We start from the raw sequence: 20,170 nt of genomic DNA on the forward strand, positions 1-20,170 counted from the left end.
AAGGAAAAGTTTACTAAGGCCAATTGAAAAGTCCCCGGCCTACCATAGTAAAACAATTTTTTTAGCAAAATTAGCTTTTTTTATTCAAGATAAGTCCCTTCAAGGGTGATATATTGATTATAGCGACCCTATAACTTTTCGATACCATTTTTGTTCTACGATTTGTTCTTTGCTTCAAAATAGGCCTCAGTTTCGTCGATCACCTCTTCATTCGACGAAAATTTCTTCCCAGCGAGTATTATTTTGAGATCTGAGAATAGAAAATAGTCGCTGGGAGCCAGATCTGAAGAATACGGTGGATGAGGAAGCAATTCGAAGCCCAATTTATGAATTTTTGTCATCGTTTTCACTGACTTGTGACACGGTGCATTGTCTTGGTGAAGCAGCACTTTTTTTTCTACAATGCCGCCGTTTTCAACGATTTCGTCCTTCAAACGGTCCAATAATGCTATGTAACAGTGGTTGTTGATGGTCCTTCCTTTTTCAAGGTAGTCAATAAAAATTATTCCATGCCTATCCCAAAATACAGACGCCATAACCTTACCAGCCGACTGTTGCGTTTTCCCACGCATTGGAGCGGGTTCATCGTGTGCGGTCCACTCGCATGACTGTCGATTGGACTTCGGAGTTAAATGATGGAGCCATGTTTCATCCGTTGTCACATATCGACGTAAAAACTCGAGTTTATTACGCTTGATCATCTTCAAACACTGCTCCGAATCATCAAATCGTCGTTGTTTTTGGTCAAAAGTGAGCTCGCGCGGCACCCACTTTGCATAGAGCTTTCTAATACCCAAATATTCATGAATTATATGATATACACGTTCAGTTTATATCTTTAGAATGTCTACTATATCATTCAATTTACGGTCATTCAAAATCATTTTGTGGATTTTGTAAATGTTTTCGTCGGTAACAACCCCTTTTGATCAGCGATACCTATTGATGAAAATGCGAAGCATAAATGTAAACAACTGTTAAATTATATGCATTTACATAAGATTCCTTTCCATTTAGTTAATTATTCAATATATACAGTTTTTCAACATTCACTATTTCAGTTGTTTGATTTTAAGGCATTTGTTATCAAACACTTTTAAAAACTTATTGTGATAGTGCTCTATCATATCCCGATTGTGTTTTCGTTTCAACGATTTAGTAGTGGCGATTTTGATGCCAATGACAAAAACGGTCTGGAGAGCCAGTAATGTTCGATGACAATTAATTTCTTCATCATGACTTCTTTGCTAACCAGGTAGCAATGTGACTAGCGATGACCATAATAATAATATCTAAATATTTTTCATAATTGGTGGAAAATATTCAATCTATGTTAGCGCTAAAACAAGGGGTTAAATAATGAAGTTACTCGTAGTAAAATCAAAGAAGTTTTGAGAATTTTCGATATTATATATGCCAGGTGGGGTGACAGAAAAACATGGGGCAGGTGACTAACAGGAAACATATGACACATTCACGCAACCACCCTCAGTATCGTGTACATTACCATAAGAATAATTAGTCATCAGTCGCAAAACAAGTAGCAAATTAAAGCTTGAAATATTACATATTCCTATCAAATAAATATACAGGGGAATATGCTTAGAATATATGATATTACGATGAATAGGTTTAACCAACTTAATGTTTGGTACAATTTATTAGTTATACAATAAGACTTTTTTGGTACGCTTACACATAATACAAAATATCAATTCAATAATAGATATATCTCCCATTCTTAAATACCCTTTTGCTCTTTCATCAGTTTCTGTAGGTATTTTTTCCATATTAATACATAATATATATTTTGTTACATATATTGTTATATACTTGTGATGCTACGAAAACTCATGCTACGTTTTTTTTATATACTTTCAGTATATATTCATAGTGATACTTGAATATCAAGTAGTATATTGATACAGCCTAGTATATGTATTGAACACTTCTGTGATAATTTAAAAACATTTACACATTGAAAAGGAAAATATGAATAGAATAATAAATCAAAAATATATTACAGATAGAAAGTAGGATAAATTAGTAAGTGGAAATAAATACAAACTATGTAAATAATAATTTAAAAAAACTTAATATTTTAAATATATTGAACCAAAAATAGAAGCAGGAAGAACGTTGCATATTACCTATGTTGTGTGCAAGAATTTTGAAGGCTAGTAGGGTTCAAAATGATACATAGAAGAAAGAGAACCATAGAAACAAAGCTATGAAAAAAAAACAAATAATACAGATGACTCTGAGATATATAAAGATGCTACAAACACGGTATAGATAATCAAAACAAAAAGGAGGAGAACATAGAAATCAAGCCTTAAACAGTCTTAAGAAAAATAGTGAAGGAAATACCAGGCAAAAACTTGAACTTGGAAAGCTATTTGGAAACATTTAATATCAAAATTGAATAAATTTTATTGGTTATTTGAGTATTATATTCCAATGGGATTAATTCATATTTATAATTCTTCGAGTAATCGTTCATTTAAAACATTATATAAACTGTTAAAATAATGTATGCTAGAAGGATTCTACATGTTACAAGGAACAAGTTACAAGTTTCTGAAGAAAAGATAATTGAACTGGTTATCTCATCTGCAGATAATAGTAAACTGACCCGAAATTTTGAGATGAACAAAGAAAAAATGTTTTAATTGAAGTGAAGTTATTAGAAATTATTTTAATACCCGTGTAACTTTTTTAAGGTTACCACTAAGAGCAAGACCTTTGAGTCTCGCAGGGTGGTGATAAAACCGACCCATCCTACATTGGTAAACCTTGCCTTTTGATAATTAAATAATGTTTGTGCTATCCAACAATTCCCAAGGCTTGCTAAATGAATATATAACAAATGAACATCAAAGTGGTGGACTTAATACATCATCAAATCCAGATAACTCGTCAAATTTATCGTTATTCATCTAATATCAATCAGAGACCAAGTCCTATATAAACTAAAACTCGAACGGAAACAATGACAGGCCCATACCGTATTTACATAAGGTCAGGGCGATGTAATATCGTTCGGACGTTAACTAAATTGAATTTACCCCATACAAAAGGAATTAATTTTATTGAAGTTTATTTTACTTAGGATATAACGAGAACGGTTTCTTTAAAAGAAATGAAGGTTTATGCTTAAATACAATTTCTATATTTCTGATCACATATAACAAGTTTATTTCAGACATTTAAAATCAACATCTCATTTATTAATCTTGGTGATATCCAAACATAACTCTAATTCATTCGTGCTAAATGTTAACCTTTTAAAAGATATCCCATAATAAATAAGTTTTCTGGTATAATAATAAGTTTAATTGTGACATTTAAAACCAACATATAATTTATTAATCTTGGTGATAACTAAACGGAGTTCTAATCCATTCCTGCTAAATGTTAACCTGTTAAGAGGGAACCCAAAATAAAGTTTCCGGTAATTTCAATCAAATTCACCGTAATTTATATTTCTGTCTCTCTTGAGTTATCATTTATTAAACATATTTATTAGTAACTAATCTTTTTCAGTACAATTAGTTTCAGTTTCTATTTTAGATAAGGTGCTTGCATGTAAAAAGCAACATATGGAAATAAATTGATACAATACCTACCATTAATCACAAGTATTTTACATTATTTCCATTGCTTTTGTATATTTTTTTCCTATAAGTGTATGGTCACAGTTTTTGCCAATTAGCCACAACGCAAAAATAACATGGACAGATTTGGAGCTATTAAGCTGTATTTTCAGAGACAGAGATACATCTTTTGCCATTATAACTGTGTCGTCGGCAAATGTTCCAAGTATTCTTTCTTTGATTGTTGGGATATTAGCAGTATAGATCAAATATAGAAATGGTCCCAAGACACTACCTTGTGGAACTCCAACCGAAATAGGTTTAAGTGTCGAGAAGAGTGTCGAGCCCCTTCATGCATGAGACTCTAAATTTTCTTTTGAAAGATATGATTCCATCAGTGGACAGCAATTCCTCGGTAGCAATTAACTCATTTTGTAGAATAAATCCAAATGGCATACACGGTCAAAAGCTTGTGAGACGTCCTGGAATATTGCAGCACAGTATTTCTTTTCTTCGAATGCCTTTTCAACAACCGATGTTACTCTATGCACTTGGTCGATTGTCGAATGGTGATTCCGAAATCCAAACTGGAAATCTGGTATTTCCATGAATGCTTTAATGCGTCTTAACATGAAATACACATAAAATATACAAATAAAAATAAAACAAAATTAATTATTATATGAAGTTTATAAAGAACGAAATACATACAGAAGTAGAAAAATGAAATGATAATCTAGAACATAGTAAACAACTTCCGACTAAAAAGTAGAAACTGTCAAATTTATTTACCCCCAAAGTGTTGAACAAGTTACTTTTACTCCACTCTTGCCGGTTGTCTTTTATATTTCGGTATTTTTTCATATTGATGTATAAATCAAGTGACAACCCATAGTTGGTCAACTTCACTGGTAGAATGACCAACCTTATGATATACAGCAGTGCGTTTGGAAAGTGCGAGGGTTGTCTTTTATATTTCGGGATTTTTTCATGTTAATGTATAAAAATTAATTATTATATGAAGTTTATAAAGAACGAAATACATACAGAAGTAGAAAAACGAAATGATAATCTAGAACATAGTAAGCAACTTCAGACTAAAGAATAGAAACTGTCAAATTTATTTATCCCCAAAGTGTTGAACAAGTTATATTTACTCCACTCTTGCCGGTTGTCTTTTATATTTCGGTATTTTTTCATATTGATGTATAAATCAAGTGACAACCCATAGTTGGTCAACTTCACTGGTAGAATGACCAACCTTATGATATACAGCAGTGCGTTTGGAAAGTGCGAGGGTTGTCTTTTATATTTCGGGATTTTTTCATGTTAATGTATAAAAATTAATTATTATATGAAGTTTATAAAGAACGAAATACATACAGAAGTAGAAAAACGAAGTGATAATCTAGAACATAGTAAACAAGTTCAGACTAAAGAGTAGAAACTGTCAAATTTATTTATCCCCAAAGTGTTGAACAAGTTACATTTACTCCACTCTTGCCGGTTGTCTTTTATATTTCGGTATTTTTTCATATTGATGTATAAATCAAGTGACAACCCATAGTTGGTCAACTTCACCGGTAGCATGACCAACCTTATGATATACAGCAGTGCGTTTGGAAAGTGCGAGGGTTGTCTTTTATATTTCGGGATTTTTTCATGTTAATGTATAAAAATTAATTATTATATGAAGTTTATAAAGAACGAAATACATACAGAAGTAGAAAAACGAAATGATAATCTAGAACATAGTAAACAACTTCAGACTAAAGAGTAGAAACTGTCAAATGTATTTATCCCCAAGGTGTTGAACAAGTTACATTTACTCCACTCTTTTATGATGTATTCACGACAATGAGCTCTAATTGTAAGAATATCTCGAAAAAAAAATGAGTCTAACCCAACTTATATATCATTCCATCAAATGCAGGTCTTCGATAAAGCTTCTGACGCTCCACGCTGCCATTAAACTAATATTTTCGTTAAAAACCTGCCGAGTCACGAACCAAACATTTCTCTCCAACACCGTACTTACCGAAGGAATAATCGAAATTTTATTTGACTTCTTATACGCGCCCATAAAACGCAGACTTTTATATTAAAGTGGAATTTAATTGATTAATTTGTTTTTTTTAGAAACTATAGCCGACGATGACTCCGTATTTTTATCAATATAGATTTATGATATGAAAAATTAATTCTGATATTAATGGAAAAAATATCCACCCTCGGCGCGGAGAAACTCTTGAGATTTAATTAAAACAGAAGCTACTCGCTAATAAGGTGGGCTTTCTGGGTTAAAGTACTATTTCTACTTGCACTTGAAGACGCATACGCATGGAGTCGTCAGGCGTTAGGATTTTCTTTTCTTGTTGTATTCAATCCCCAGAATCAATGGCCATTGATTTTTAAATATAAATTACATACTTAAAGAAGTGACTTACATTCGATACTTAAGAGAGTATTCTAGTATCGAAATCTGAAGAAATCGATATTTTTCATATTTCCAAAGCTTAGCGCTTTAGAAACTCGGGTTTAATATGGTTAACAACACTGCTCCGAATCATCAAGTCGTCGTCGTTTTTGGTAAAAAGTGAGCGGCACCCGCCTTGCACAGAGCTTTCTCATACCCAAATATTCGTGAATGATATGATGTACACGTTCAGTTGATATCTCTAAAGTGTCTGCTATTTCATTCAATTTCAATTTACGGTCATTCAAAATCGTTTTGTGGATTTTTTAAATGTTTTCGTCGGTAACAACCTCTTTTGGGCGTCCACTGCGTTCACCGTCTTCGGTGCTTATTTCACCATGTCTAAACTTAGCATACCAATCCTTGATGGTTGATTTTCCTGGGGCAGTGTCCAGAAACTCGGCATCAAGCCAAGTTTTTGCCTCAACTGTATTTTTTCCCTTGATCAAAAAACAATATTTTATCAACACACGAAATTCCTTTTTATCCATTTTTTACAATAACAAAAGTTGCTTCACTCAAAATGTTATAATTCACAAACTAATGATCCGAGAGCTGTAAAATTTATACACGCATCTTTTGAAACAAAAAAATATTTGGATTTAATTCTAGTAGCACCACCTATCTGTCAGACCGGGGACTTTTCAATTGACCTGTTATTAAAACGTCGCAATGTTGTCGCATCAACTCTGAGTTTTAATTCAGTTTGGCTCTGACATACAACAAAATTCTAATCTAAATAAAATAATTGAACAAAAATGTTATCAAATATAATTTATTTTAACATTATAGTACATCTAAAACTATAGTTAATTATGCAGCCACAATAGTTTATAAGTTATAGTTATAGTGTCGAATTATATTGTAAAATAATTCTATTTACGTTTAGTGATTTTGGTTTACGTTTATTGACCGATTTCAACGGGAAAAAGGGCCTCGTCCTCTCTAGTACATTCCAAAAATAATTAAATCTTTTGAAATAGATATTAACGCGCTATTAAATGTGACAATGTCGCCCGTACTGCCGCTCCGCCGTGGAGTATTCCGGCGAAATTGAATTTATCGCTACTTTGATACAGAAATTGGATAACGTAAATCGTCCAAGATATGAAAGGAAACGTCACGGTTTAACACGAGTTTACGAAAGTATTTAATTTTTATTCTCGTCGTTCGTTTATTTGTTTGCCCTTCTGTGCTCGGTACAACAGAACATGTTTATATTTCGGGATTTTTTCATATTAATGTATAAATCAAGTGACAACCCATAGTTGGGCAACTTCACTGGTTGTTTAATGACCAACCTTGTGACAGACAAGAGTGCGTTTGGAAAATACGACGGTTGTCTTTTATATTTCGGGATTTTTTCATATTAATGTATAAATCAAGTGACAACCCATAGTTGGTCAAGTTCACTGGTCGTTTAATAACCAACCACCTCGTGACAGACAAGAGTGCGTTTGGAAAGTACGACCGTTGTCTTTTATATTTCGGGATTTTTTCATATTAATGCATAAATCAAGTGACAACCCATAGTTGGGCAACTTCACTGGTAATTTAATGACCAACCTTGTGACAGACAAGAGTGCGTTTGGAAAGTACGACGGTTGTCTTTTATATTTCGGAATTTTTTCATATTAATGTATAAATCAAGTGACAACCCATAGTTGGTCAAGTTCACTGGTCGTTGAATAACCAACCTCGTGACAGGCAAGAGTGCGTTTGGAAAGTATGACCGTTGTCTTTTATATTTCGGGATTTTTTCATATTAATGTATAAATCAAGTGACAACCCATAGTCGGTCAACTTCACTGGTAGTTTAATGACCAACCTTATGATATACAGGAGTGCGTTTGGAACGTGCGAGGGTTGTCTTTTATATTTCGGGGTTACTCTAAATTATAGTATTATTGCCTGTTTATCGATATTTATAATATTATTTGGTATGCAAATGATACTAGTATCGGGAATAATGTTTGTTACTTGAAAGAAATGCTTCCGCGTGGATTAACATGGAAACATCACCAAAGACTACTCCATGTCGATGGTCCACCAAATACAATGCAAGTTTAATGATGAACTTTGTGACAGTCAGGAATGCGTTTGGAACGTTTGTGAACGACGGCTGTCTTTTATATTTCGGGATAATTCCTAATTAGTGTTTAAATTGTCTGTTAATTGATGTTTTTAACATTATCGGTCATACGAATGGTAGTATATATACTGTTTTCACTATCGTCAGTAACTATATAACATAGAGCAAAGCTATCAGCAAAGCAATGCAGACTTTTTGTGAGATTAAAATATGAAGCATGATGGTATAGGTATTTGGATATCAGACATATTCTCCTTCATGACAATGCGAGTTAACATATATAGACCTAAAGAAGTGAGTTGGTAACCTCTGATTATGCACGTTCCTGATGAAATTAGAAAGCCAATCTTTTTCGAATCCTAAAGAAACCCTCAACTAATGTGGAGAATATGGCATATTAATTCATCTAATTCATATAATTAATAATTATGTAGCATATTTTGAGACATAATAAAATTATTTTTATATAAAATCAATATTATATAAATCCTGAAATATATAAAACAACCCTCGTATTATGTTAAAATAGTTAATTCAAAAAGTATACGTCATACGGCTTTCAGTAAGATTGTCCCCAATTTATATCGGCTACACACTATAAAATAATCGATGGAAAACAGATTACTATCAGAACAGAAAGACTAGGATCGATAAGGATTTCCATATTCGTTTATATTAAGACTTTCTGTCAGAGTTATTGGGTCTCAGTGAACTTCCTTCTGTTTTTGATGTGCTCTGAACAACGAAAGTTTGCTTTCCCGATAGTTCTGGTGTATTTGCCGGTAAATATATTACTTTCATGAATTTAAATTGAATTTAATATGAACTATGCATTGCATGCCATTTAATTCGTCTCAGGTACGTTTTTTCAGTTGCGGTATACAATTAATTTTTAACTATTGTTTTGAATATAACAAAATGACTTACCCTAAAACCTAAATAGCTCGTAATCTAAGAATATACATGTTATAAACCGTAATGTTATTAACCGTTCTCACAGTGGCAAGTTTTAAAGCCGTATCATCACGTACACCTATACTGACTATAAGACAGCATAACTATAGCTGAATGTGAATTAATTTTGAGAAAATTCCCTATGTATTATTAATTTTTTTATCAATGGACGATTGGAAGCCGTGTTAGTGCTTGAAAATTGAAATAAATTCTCCCTCAAACTCGACTTCGATGTTTTGATGCATTTGGTCTGCCATAGTCATCATATTTGGTTAGATATTCACCTTTAACAACCTGCCATATTAACTTGATCTATCACTATATGCTTTTACAACATGATAGTGTAAATATTAAAAAATATATTAAAACTTTTAAAGAAACAATTGAATCTCTGATCCTATATCATCCTCCATATTCGCCAGATCTTGTCCCTTATCCCAATATCCCTTGTTTCAATTTCATTTTCAATTTTTTTTTAACAGGATATTTTCTGGCATCGCCAACATCGATGTAAAAGTAAAAATGTACCCAAACATACTTTGCTAATGTAATTGTAAATACTTTACGTTTTTCCCATTTTGCAGTTACCTAGAAACGTTTTCTTTCACCCGTGTAGATGTCGTGACCATTAATAAAACCGATTACGATCAAATTCCCGAAAACTAGGATTAATATCGACTTTTCCATATAAATGTAGATTAAGCCGGTTATAAATAGATTTAAATCTAGGACTCTAGGATATTTTATTTCTGCCGAGGGCTAGTCGGTCTTTACGGCAACTTTATACCTATGATAACGACGAATCGATCGAGCATTTATCGTAATAAATTGGATTTTACTGCATTAAGGTGGTAAATAATGAATATTTACTGAAAATCTCATCCTGGACGATTATTGAGTTTAGATATCGAGGTTATTTGAATGATTTTCGTAGACGTTCGTTAATAAACAGTCTAGTGAAAAGGAGTCCGATAATTTTATACTAGATGGCATTAGAAGGCTAACATTACAATCGAACAAAAGTCATTTCAATTGATAACATCAAAACGCCGCATCAACTCTGAGTTTTAGTTCAATTTGGCCTTGACATACAACATTCTAATCTAAATAAAATAATTGAACAGAAATGTTACCGAATATAATTTATTTTAACTTTATAGTACACCTAAATACTACAGTTAATTATACAGCCACAACAGACTTTGACAGGCTCATTCGTTTACGTGTTCGAACTAATCAGACAGCATTGTGTCTCTTTTTAACTACAATAAGATGAGAAGGAAAATATTGTCTGATTCTAAAACGAGTTTACAAATTGCGGCAGGGAATACATTAATCATCTTGATGACGTATGTACAAAAGAACTTTTAATAGGCTACGTACAACAACTTGTCTTCGATTAATCAATAATGAATAGCCAGAAGTTCTGTGAACTTATTGGAGAATTCTTGTGCATCCAGCTTATGGTCCGGACTTAGCGCCAAGTGATTACCATTTGTTCTTGTGAATCTTGCTGGTAAAAAACTCGAAAGAGGATTGCGAAAATCGACATAACATAATACTCTTAGAATTATCTTCGATTTGGCAACAAATTATCGGATAAAACAGCGCCTACTTGACCTAAATCGTATCATACTAAGTATATTAAATAAAACCTTCGATTCTATGTAAAAATAACGGATTGGTTTTCACCACACCGAATTAGTGGATTAGTTTAATAAAAACTAGCGACCCGCCCCGGCTTCGCACGACTTTACACGGGCATAAAATATATATGCCTATGTCACTCAATGAAAACATGATTAAAATCGATCCAGTATTTTTGGTTCATTCATTACTGCCCTTGGCCTGCACGCATTAAATTTGGAGTAAAACAATTCCTCTTCCCCTATACTTACTATGAAGATTTCCTGCTATCTTTGGAATATCTAAATTCATACAATTTTTATTACATTACACATTTTTAAACGCAAATTTTAAATTTGTAATATCTCCGAAAATATTTGTTTAATTTACATGCTGTAAGGAACCATATTGATCTATATTAATTGCACACTGTATTTAAGGTACTTAATTCGATAAGGATTAATGCCGTATTGCTTAAAATAGCTTCGTAAATAAGCCATTTTCTCACGTAAAAAGTAAACAATAAAAATGGTTAATGTGGGTTATCCCTAAAAGATAAACATATACCATCGCGGATTTTTTTGTAGACCTTTTTATGGTGTACAATACTGTAGTACATTAATTTGATCTAACTCGTAGGGTTAGGCAGCGTTTTGCTAATTATTAAATAAGCCTAAAAAAATAGGTTAATTTACGACATCACGTTAGAAACCTCTAAAATTAGCAATGTTGCCTTAGTATATTATGCATGTATTATACATATAAACCTTCCTCTTGAATCACTCTATCTATTGAAAAAAACCGCATCAAAATCCGTTGCGTAGTTTTAAAGATTTAAGCGCACATAGGGATATAGGGACAGAAAAGGAGACTTTGTTTTATACTATGTAGTGATTAGAAAATTCATTCTGTTTTCTCTATAATGGAGGTGAATTGACAATCATATTTCATATCAGAACCATGATTATTAGAGATTATAAACGTATACTCGTCGTTGTTTGCAGCAAGTGACCTTGATTCAATCCGAGCTCTGTTCAATGAGAAGGAGAAGGAATTATCGCTGGCTGTCGCCAAAGTCGAGGAGCTCACGAGGCAGCTGGAGGAACTGCGACGAGGCCGGACCAATAGAGACCCTCCGCCGGCTTCCGCTTTGGAACTGGATAAGCTTCGACGAGAATTGATGGTAAATATCGATATTATATCAATTTTTTAGATACATCCGCGACAAAACATTAGCACACTCTTTATAAAATGACTTTTTACCTTTTAAATTCTATTATTATAGACTCATAGTCGTAAGGTTCATGTGAAGATTGTTTACTTAAAAGTTTGGCTTAAAAAAGTGCCGTTCGAGCGTCGCGACAAAACTATAGCACAGTTAGGTAAAAAGGAAAAAACAACTGATCGATATTATAAATTATCATTTCAGTACGTCCTCCTTCTATTTTTCTTAAATCACTATAGTAATACTTATATCCATCAGGGTCAACCATATCGAATTCATTTTCGTCCGAAAACATTATATAGTGCTGAACGTTCTTTCTTATATTTGTCATTTAAAGATGGTTTTTGTAAAACATTCTTTCTTCTTAAATGTTTAGCATCATGTAAGAGACGTTATACATTTCTTATGTTTGTTTTTCCTCCAGTCGCAAAAACAATTTCGTTCGGTGTTAACAAAGAAGCAGACCTTTTAAGTTATTCATGATGACTTTTCCAGATTTATTTATTACATTTTCTATTTATGCATTTTGAGTGAAGAATGTGTAATGAGCTAAAGTTTATGTGATCACCAAGATCCACTCATTTTTACTTTTTACACATCATAATATAATACCTATAGTTTTCGAAATGAAATAAACTTTTTCTGTGAGAACAAAATAAGAATAATTAACCGTACTGTACCTGGTATTCATCAATCATTCATGTTTAATTGTTTCTGATGCTTATTTGACTCGATTCTGCGTCAATATTTATCTAAACTGACATACACCGAACTCGGCATGTGCTGTACTAGACCGAAATGCACCAAAACGGATATTTAATTTGTATTTGCGAATAATTAAACTGCATCAGATGAAGTACAATTTACCCGAATAAATGCCGCAGTATATATCTTCTATAGAGGAATTAAAAAGTACGTTTGTATGTCGAACTGGATAATTTTATGGCAGATGTTGTATCAACAGTTCTAACCAAATTATCGATAATTAAAGTTTTAAATAAAACAACAAAAAAAATTGAACAGACTTCAAAAACTAAATAAGGAACTAAATAAGGAATATGTACGTATTAATCGTTGAAATAACTAAATAGAAATAAACAAAAACTTTGTTTAAACTATCTACTACATGTATTTTATATTCTACTATATACACACTATTTAGCTTAATACCTACCTAAACCTATTTATCTATTTACAACATTATTTTAACTATTACCAGCTGATCAGTTTGAAGTCGATACGAGCATCAAAAATCAAATTTGTTTTGTTCGTAATTTAATTTTGTGTACATACCACAAAATTATATTATTATTTTTGTATTATTCGGGCTCGGCACCAATGTATATAAAAAAATGTATACAGTAACATAAAACACAGAATCTCCGTTTTTTTGGAGTCTTTTTTTTGCTTTTTTGAATCGATAGAATGGAAGAACTAAAACATGTTTTTCGAAAAGCCTGTTCGTATAAAAAAACGCAATATTTCGATTCATTAACAGGAAAAAAAACAATAACACTGAGTCGTATAAATGATAAAATTTGATTACTATTAATTTTTATAGATATTTTAAAAACATATTTTGACAAAATGTAATAGCTAGCTTATTTTAATGAACTATAGTTTAAATTCCACGGTTTCTTAAAGAAACTGGAGAAGCTTTAGTATAAAAAAGAGATTGTAATTTGTTAATCGAAGTAGAATCAGAGAGAAAAGTTTGGAGGAAAGGTCAATTCATTGGCAATTCAGTTGATTGATTACAATATACAATACATTAAATTTCTACACCCATGCTCTGTTCTTGGGTTTTGACGTAAAAAGAACTTTTTTAGAGGTACTGAAAGAGGATTCGAACCCGCGACTATAGTATGTGGACCATCCTGTCGCCTTAACCACAGCGCCAACCAAGCCGACAGTTAAATATATTGAATTATAACAGTAAATTAATAATATATTATAACAAACATTATATTAAACATATATTTAATAAGTATTATGAATATTTTCAAAAATTATTACAGCAAAAATACGCTTACCATTATTTAGTACCATGCCACACATTACAGACACTCAGACTACACAATATTCTAAACTAATAAAATCTAACAAACCCTCATACTACTACCGGTTGTAAAAAAATGCGAAAAAAAAGTTTTTGTAAACAAACTGAAAAGGGACCGTCAAGACCGACCATAAATTTTGGAGGCTTGTACCTAATGTTAACTTTAATTTGCTATATTAAATGAAAATGACCTAATTAACACGTTTTGATTAATTATAATTTGATCTAGGTATGACTGGAAATATTTGTTTTATCGAGGGCTAGTTTTATAATATTTGAATTTAATATATAGTGGCATATCATCATACACAACGTATCATACCAAGAACATAAGTTGCAGGCAAGCACACTAAATTATTCGTCTGTTATTTATAAATGGATAAATGCAGTTATTAGAGATGACATATATCTTTGTTTAGTTAAATATAATATTAATTCTATACGTTTTTAGTTTTTTTTTTACTACGTTACAAATACGTATTGTGATGCAATTTTAGATTTTTGTTGTTTTTATAGTATTTATATTGATTGTTTTTATATTATTAGTATTAATCATATATCCAATAACATTAAATACCAAATTCTTGTCTGGCACCTTATTCTTTGTTGTGGTATTGATGGATAATCATGGAAAACTATCCCCAAGATCGTTTTCCACCTTCTGGTGTTATAGTTACATGTTAGGTCTAGTAAACTTGTTTCTAACACTGACTTCAATGATATTAAGATTAATATCCTGTTGTAGATACAACAGGCTGACTGATTGTCTAATTACGGAATTGTGTGATTTGTTTTAATTCGAGAATCTAAATGTTATTGCAAGATATTTTCTTAATTTTAATGTAGATCATTTGAATCAAGAAATCTTGCAGAACTTTTCCGGGTTACAATATCACTCTATCACCATCATATGTATGATATCAACATCATAGCAAGTAAAGGTGAAAAGTTCACGACCTGACATTAAAATACACTGAAAGATTTTATTTTCTACATAATTTCACTTCATTTCATAGCATTTTGTCCAACTTTTCTACAAAACCAGTATTCTTTTTTCTAGTTTCAAAACAGATGCAGGTTTAAAGGTATCATGTCCGGGAAATAGTGGGATGACTGTGCGAATCATACTTCAAAACCCTCATATTTTCCTTCGTAAAGGCAGGTGCGTTGTTCTGGCAGAAGATGCATTTTTATTATCCAAGTTCTTTTTACTAATTTTTCCATCCAACTGGTCAAGAAGGTTGTTAAACAAAGTAACAAAATCACCAAAATTCTTTTTTTTTTCATACTAGAATGACCAGCTAGAACCAAATGGTTTTTTGCTGATGTGGCTACGGGTTTTGGATAGAAAGGTTTTGCGATTGGCAGAGACCCTGGGTTATGATTGGGATTGTCGTATTTAGTTTAATTACCGTTGTTTATGTATGGGTAGGGATTTGATCAAATTGTTTTCGTGTTCTAAGGCGCCAAGAGCATGTTCGTAAAGCTTTTTACGAACGGAGTGTCTGATTCCTCATAAACCATGGGGCATTGAGTAACGCGCGGACTTTTTTGGATTGGAACACTTGGAGTAATGCAAGTTGGCTCTCGAACATGTACCTGTACCACACCTGTGCTCCGTCCGTAGAGGCAGACTGGACGGACTGACATTTTATACAGAGTCGCTTTCTGGGGGATTGAGAGTTTGCTTTTTCTGCAAAAGAGTGGAAATAGTAGTAGTAGGGTAGTAATAGGAGTAGAGTGTACATGCCATTGCTTTTGCAAATAGTGTGCTGAGTTTGGGCTGACCATTCCAAATTACCTTGGCCCAAGATCTTTCTGGCAGAGTGTTAAAAATAGAAAATCTCTTATTGCAGATGTCTATTGGTGATATATTGTTGCAAAAAATGGGAAGTTCTGCCGCACTCAGCATTTCCAAATTAATTAAGAATTAATTACTGCAAATTGAGTATGACATTGCTGGCACACGTTTCTCGTGCCAAGCCAATATCGTTCTTTCAACAAGTGCTAAAAAGATAGGAAAAAGTTATACAAATTGACAGAAAATTGTGCTTTTAAAGTGAAAAAACATCAAAGTACATGCAAGAACAAAATTTTTAACAATCTTTCGTGTTTCGAACACAATGGATAGGCGATTTTTTCAGTGCAAGTCCACACCCTTCATTCTAATTATCGCAGCTAATTAACTTTGCTTCTTGAGGGCAAATAATCGTGAATATATAATATCCTGAATTAAATTACGCCATATTTTTGAGTGCTAACATTTGGAGCTGACAAGAATTCGTCTTCAGGGCCAAATAACTCGGAATAATATGTCTTACATCAGGCTCTCGTCCTATGTTTACACGAGCTAATTAACCGACAGCATTAATTACATCTCGTCTCGTTGTAATAAACATTTTTAATGACAACCCCTCAAAAAAAACGTAATATTTTTTTAGTTCTCCAAAAGACATATACCCTAACTTTTACTTTAAAATGTCTTCCTACCTACACAAGTTAGATGAGCTGGTGAACATTGGAGTCAAACAATTTCGCGTTTACGACTAACGAAAAAAAAAGATAACTGTCAATATTCAAGATTTATGACCGCTTCTCTATGGAGGCTCTTCTCTCTTGGTTATTAGTTAACTATGTCTCGAGAACTTTCTATTTGTGCCTCATTAACTCGAACCTAACATCGAGTGATATATATGCGAAGGAGCGGGAGATGGTTCGACGTGCTGATTTTTAAGTTGTTCCCGACACGGTCGCTTTTACCTCGCTAACATTCTTCGAGATCATTTTCTCATTGTCATAAATCTTTGCTACGTGTGGTACCTTTACTTTCACTGTCTCGACGGCTTCGATAATGTCAGGTTTGCATGAAATTGGGACGGCAATTAGAACTGAGATGATTTCTGACGTTATCTAGACAGATCTACCCATTGTTGTGATATTTGTTTAATATTCTGCGAGTTTATTGTTAGCTGCTTGCATGTATTCATTTGTTTGCTTTAAAACAACGTTTATTCAGAAAAATTGGTACAATATATACTGATAATGATATTTTCCATAACTTTTTACAGATTTTTCCCACATTTCTGGCAACATCAGGATACTATATTGAAAGAAGGGTGTTGATATAGCACAGTTTTTTAACATAACTAAGATTACGTGTTTTGAATTCCTCATTCCATTGCTAAGAACATTGTTTATTGAGAGTTCAAAGTTCATAAAAGCAGTATTACTCCACAATGGCAACGGATATTCTTCCATATCTGTTGCATATTTAGTGACTTTACAAAAAACGTATGAAAACATGAAACTAATTTTAGACTTTAGAATCAAATACACAGCATACAACTGGAAAGTTTGTGCTGATTTAGAAGTTGCTATATTTCCTTGAACTACAAGGAGGTTTCACGAAATATTGTTTTTTTCTCTGTTTGTGGGAGAGTAAAGTTACCAAAAACCACTATAAAATTAAAGATTGGCAAAAATAGTTTTACGTAATAAAGTAATGGCACGTTGTCACCAAATCGTATATTTTTAAAGAAATCAATTGAAATATGTCCAAGTTAAATTATATGATTTCAATGGTCATTTCAGATGGTTAAAAGAAAAATGTTGATTTTTTCGAAAAATTACCATTCATTCGTCTTTTTTAACGCTGTTGTAATGCGTATTCAGTAGGTTTCATTACTTGACTCTGTTGAGCTTTGTAAGCAAGAATATATTGATTTGTTATAAGAATAAGCTTAGGAATGCTTTTTGAAATGCTTTTCAAAATTTGTGAATACTCTCATGAAGGACTACCAGAATGACTGAAATTAACAAATTCGTTATTTTTGATACTACATGACAAAATGCCTTATTAGTAGCAACTTTCGCCAATTTAATGATATTTTGATCCAAAGATCGCAAGAATTCTATAAATAAGAGTAATAAGTAAGAGTACATCAGTGTATAAATAAGAATAAATTACTCACTTATTAGTCTTTAATTGTATTATTTCATACTTGCAAATGTCGTTTGAGAATTTAATGTTTAATTAGATGAATAATTAGATGTTTTCGATTAATTGGAAACAACTTTCCTATTGATATAAACAAAATTGTTTTAACAACTGTTTATTATAATATTATTATATTATTTACACAAACTATTTATGTTAGGTGCATATTCTAATAATTTTTAGGCTTTAAAAAGACATTTCTTAAGAAAAATACTACTACTGCTGGTATTATTGGAAACAGCACTTTCTGGGGGATTGGGAGTTTGCGTTTTCTGCAAAAGAGTGGAAATAGTAGTAGTAGGTTAGTAATAGGAGTAGAGTGTACATACCATTGCTTTTGCAAATAGTGTGCTGAGTTTGGGCTGACCATTCCAAAATACCTTGGCCCAAGAGCTTTCTGGCAGAGTGTTAAAAATAGAGAATCTCTTATTGCAGATGTCTATTGGTGATATATTGTTGCAAAAAATGGGAAGTTCTACCGCACTCAGCATACTCTAGTACTTTCATTTCCAAATTAATTAAGAATGAATTACTGCAAATTGAGTATGACATTGCTGGCACACGTTTCTCGTGCCAAGCCAATATCGTTCTTTCAATAAATGCTAAAAACATGGGAATAAAATACTCACTCGTTAGTCTTTAATTGTATTGTTTCATAGTTGCAAACGTCGTTTGAGAATTTAATGTTTAATTAGATGAATAATTAGATGTTTTCGATTAATTGGAAACAACTTTCCTATTGATATAAACAAAATTGTTTTAACAACTGTTTATTATAATATTGTTATATTATTTATACAAACTATTTATGTTAGGTGCATATTCTAATAATTTTTAGGCTTTAAAAAGACATTTCTTAAGAAAAATACTACTACTGCCGGTATTATTGGAAACAGCACTGTTAAATTTACATTAATAGAGATCTGCAGCAACAACTTCATTTAATTTTAGCAGCTTGTAATGCAGTAGACCGTAATGGTTCCGCCAAATCAAAATCGTAACTTTTAGGTGATTGAAACCAAAACCTATTGTTGGGATATGACCGAGCAGCATCGCCATACATTTTTAAAAGCGTTAGATAGACTTGTTCAGATCAAACAACAAAATTATTCAATGTCAGAGATACAATTTAAAGTATTTCATGATTAGCATCTATATACACTGAATAACTCGATTATTTTGCTTAGAAAAACGTCAAAACCATCCAATTTAACACTTGTTTCCAATCGATACCTCGCATTTTCACCAATACACATCGTCGAACCTAAAAACAGCTTCATGATCTTAAGTGGTAAAATGGAAAACATTAACAAATGACTTTTTCCCCATTTCCCGATAACGGCGGACCTCTTAAGATGCGTTCAATTATTTATGGAACGCCCACCGCTTCCTAGATTAAATAGAATCGCCGTCGCGCTCCTCGCAATCGGTGCGAGAAGCGAAATTTCCTCCGAGGGGAGGCGTTCCCGAATTTCCCTGTTGCTTCGCGATAACAAATGGGAATAAAAGATAAGGAAAAAAGGTTCGGAATTTATCTTCGCTGTGGAAAGGGATACAAATGAAACTGAACATTTGAATACACACACACATACATGCACACACCCTCTTCTTTATTAGCTCAGTCATGGTCGTGTTCCAGATCGAATAGATTCTGAATGGGTTAAGACATGAAGGATAGACTATATAATATATACAGTCTTGTTTTACGAATTCAAGGCTTCGAGATGGTAAAGTGGGTACATTATTACTTCTGAAAATATTGTTCATCTGTTTCCTAAAAGCTCATGTTCGGGTATTTTTAGTTAATAGTTGGTAGTAGGTAAAATAATATTGTAAATAGGTTTAGAAAGGTATTAAGCTAAATTGTAGGTACATTGTAGAAAATGGAATACATGTATTAACAGGTCAATTGGAAAGTCCCCGGCCTGACACATAGATGACGCTACTAGAATTAAATCCATATGCTTTTTTAGTTAGCCCTAACCCTCAAAAGATGCGTGTATAAATTTGACAGCTGTCGGATTATTAGTTTGTGAATTATAGCATTTTGAATGAAGCAACTTTTGTTATTGTGAAAAAAATAAATAAAAAGGAATTTCGCGTGTTAATAAAATATTGCTTTTTGAAGGGAAAAAATATAGTTGA

General features: G+C 32.4%; 1 protein-coding gene across 5 annotated transcripts in view; it reads left to right on the forward strand.

Moving 5' to 3' along the window:
- Window positions 1–20,170, forward strand: part of ASPP (Ankyrin-repeat, SH3-domain, and Proline-rich-region containing Protein) — a 454,315-nt gene that overhangs the window by 400,191 nt on the left and 33,954 nt on the right. For all 5 annotated transcript variants that reach the window (XM_076417461.1, XM_076417462.1, XM_076417464.1 and 2 more), the window contains one exon: window positions 11,749–11,927. In XM_076417461.1, coding sequence (XP_076273576.1) covers window positions 11,749–11,927 — 179 coding nt within the window. The remainder of the gene's footprint in view (window positions 1–11,748; window positions 11,928–20,170) is intronic.

This window comes from Rhynchophorus ferrugineus, unplaced genomic scaffold (assembly GCF_030347505.1).
Source record: "Rhynchophorus ferrugineus isolate W39M unplaced genomic scaffold, kcgeb_rfMv2 rfM11, whole genome shotgun sequence".
In the NCBI taxonomy this organism is placed as follows: domain Eukaryota; kingdom Metazoa; phylum Arthropoda; class Insecta; order Coleoptera; family Curculionidae; genus Rhynchophorus; species Rhynchophorus ferrugineus.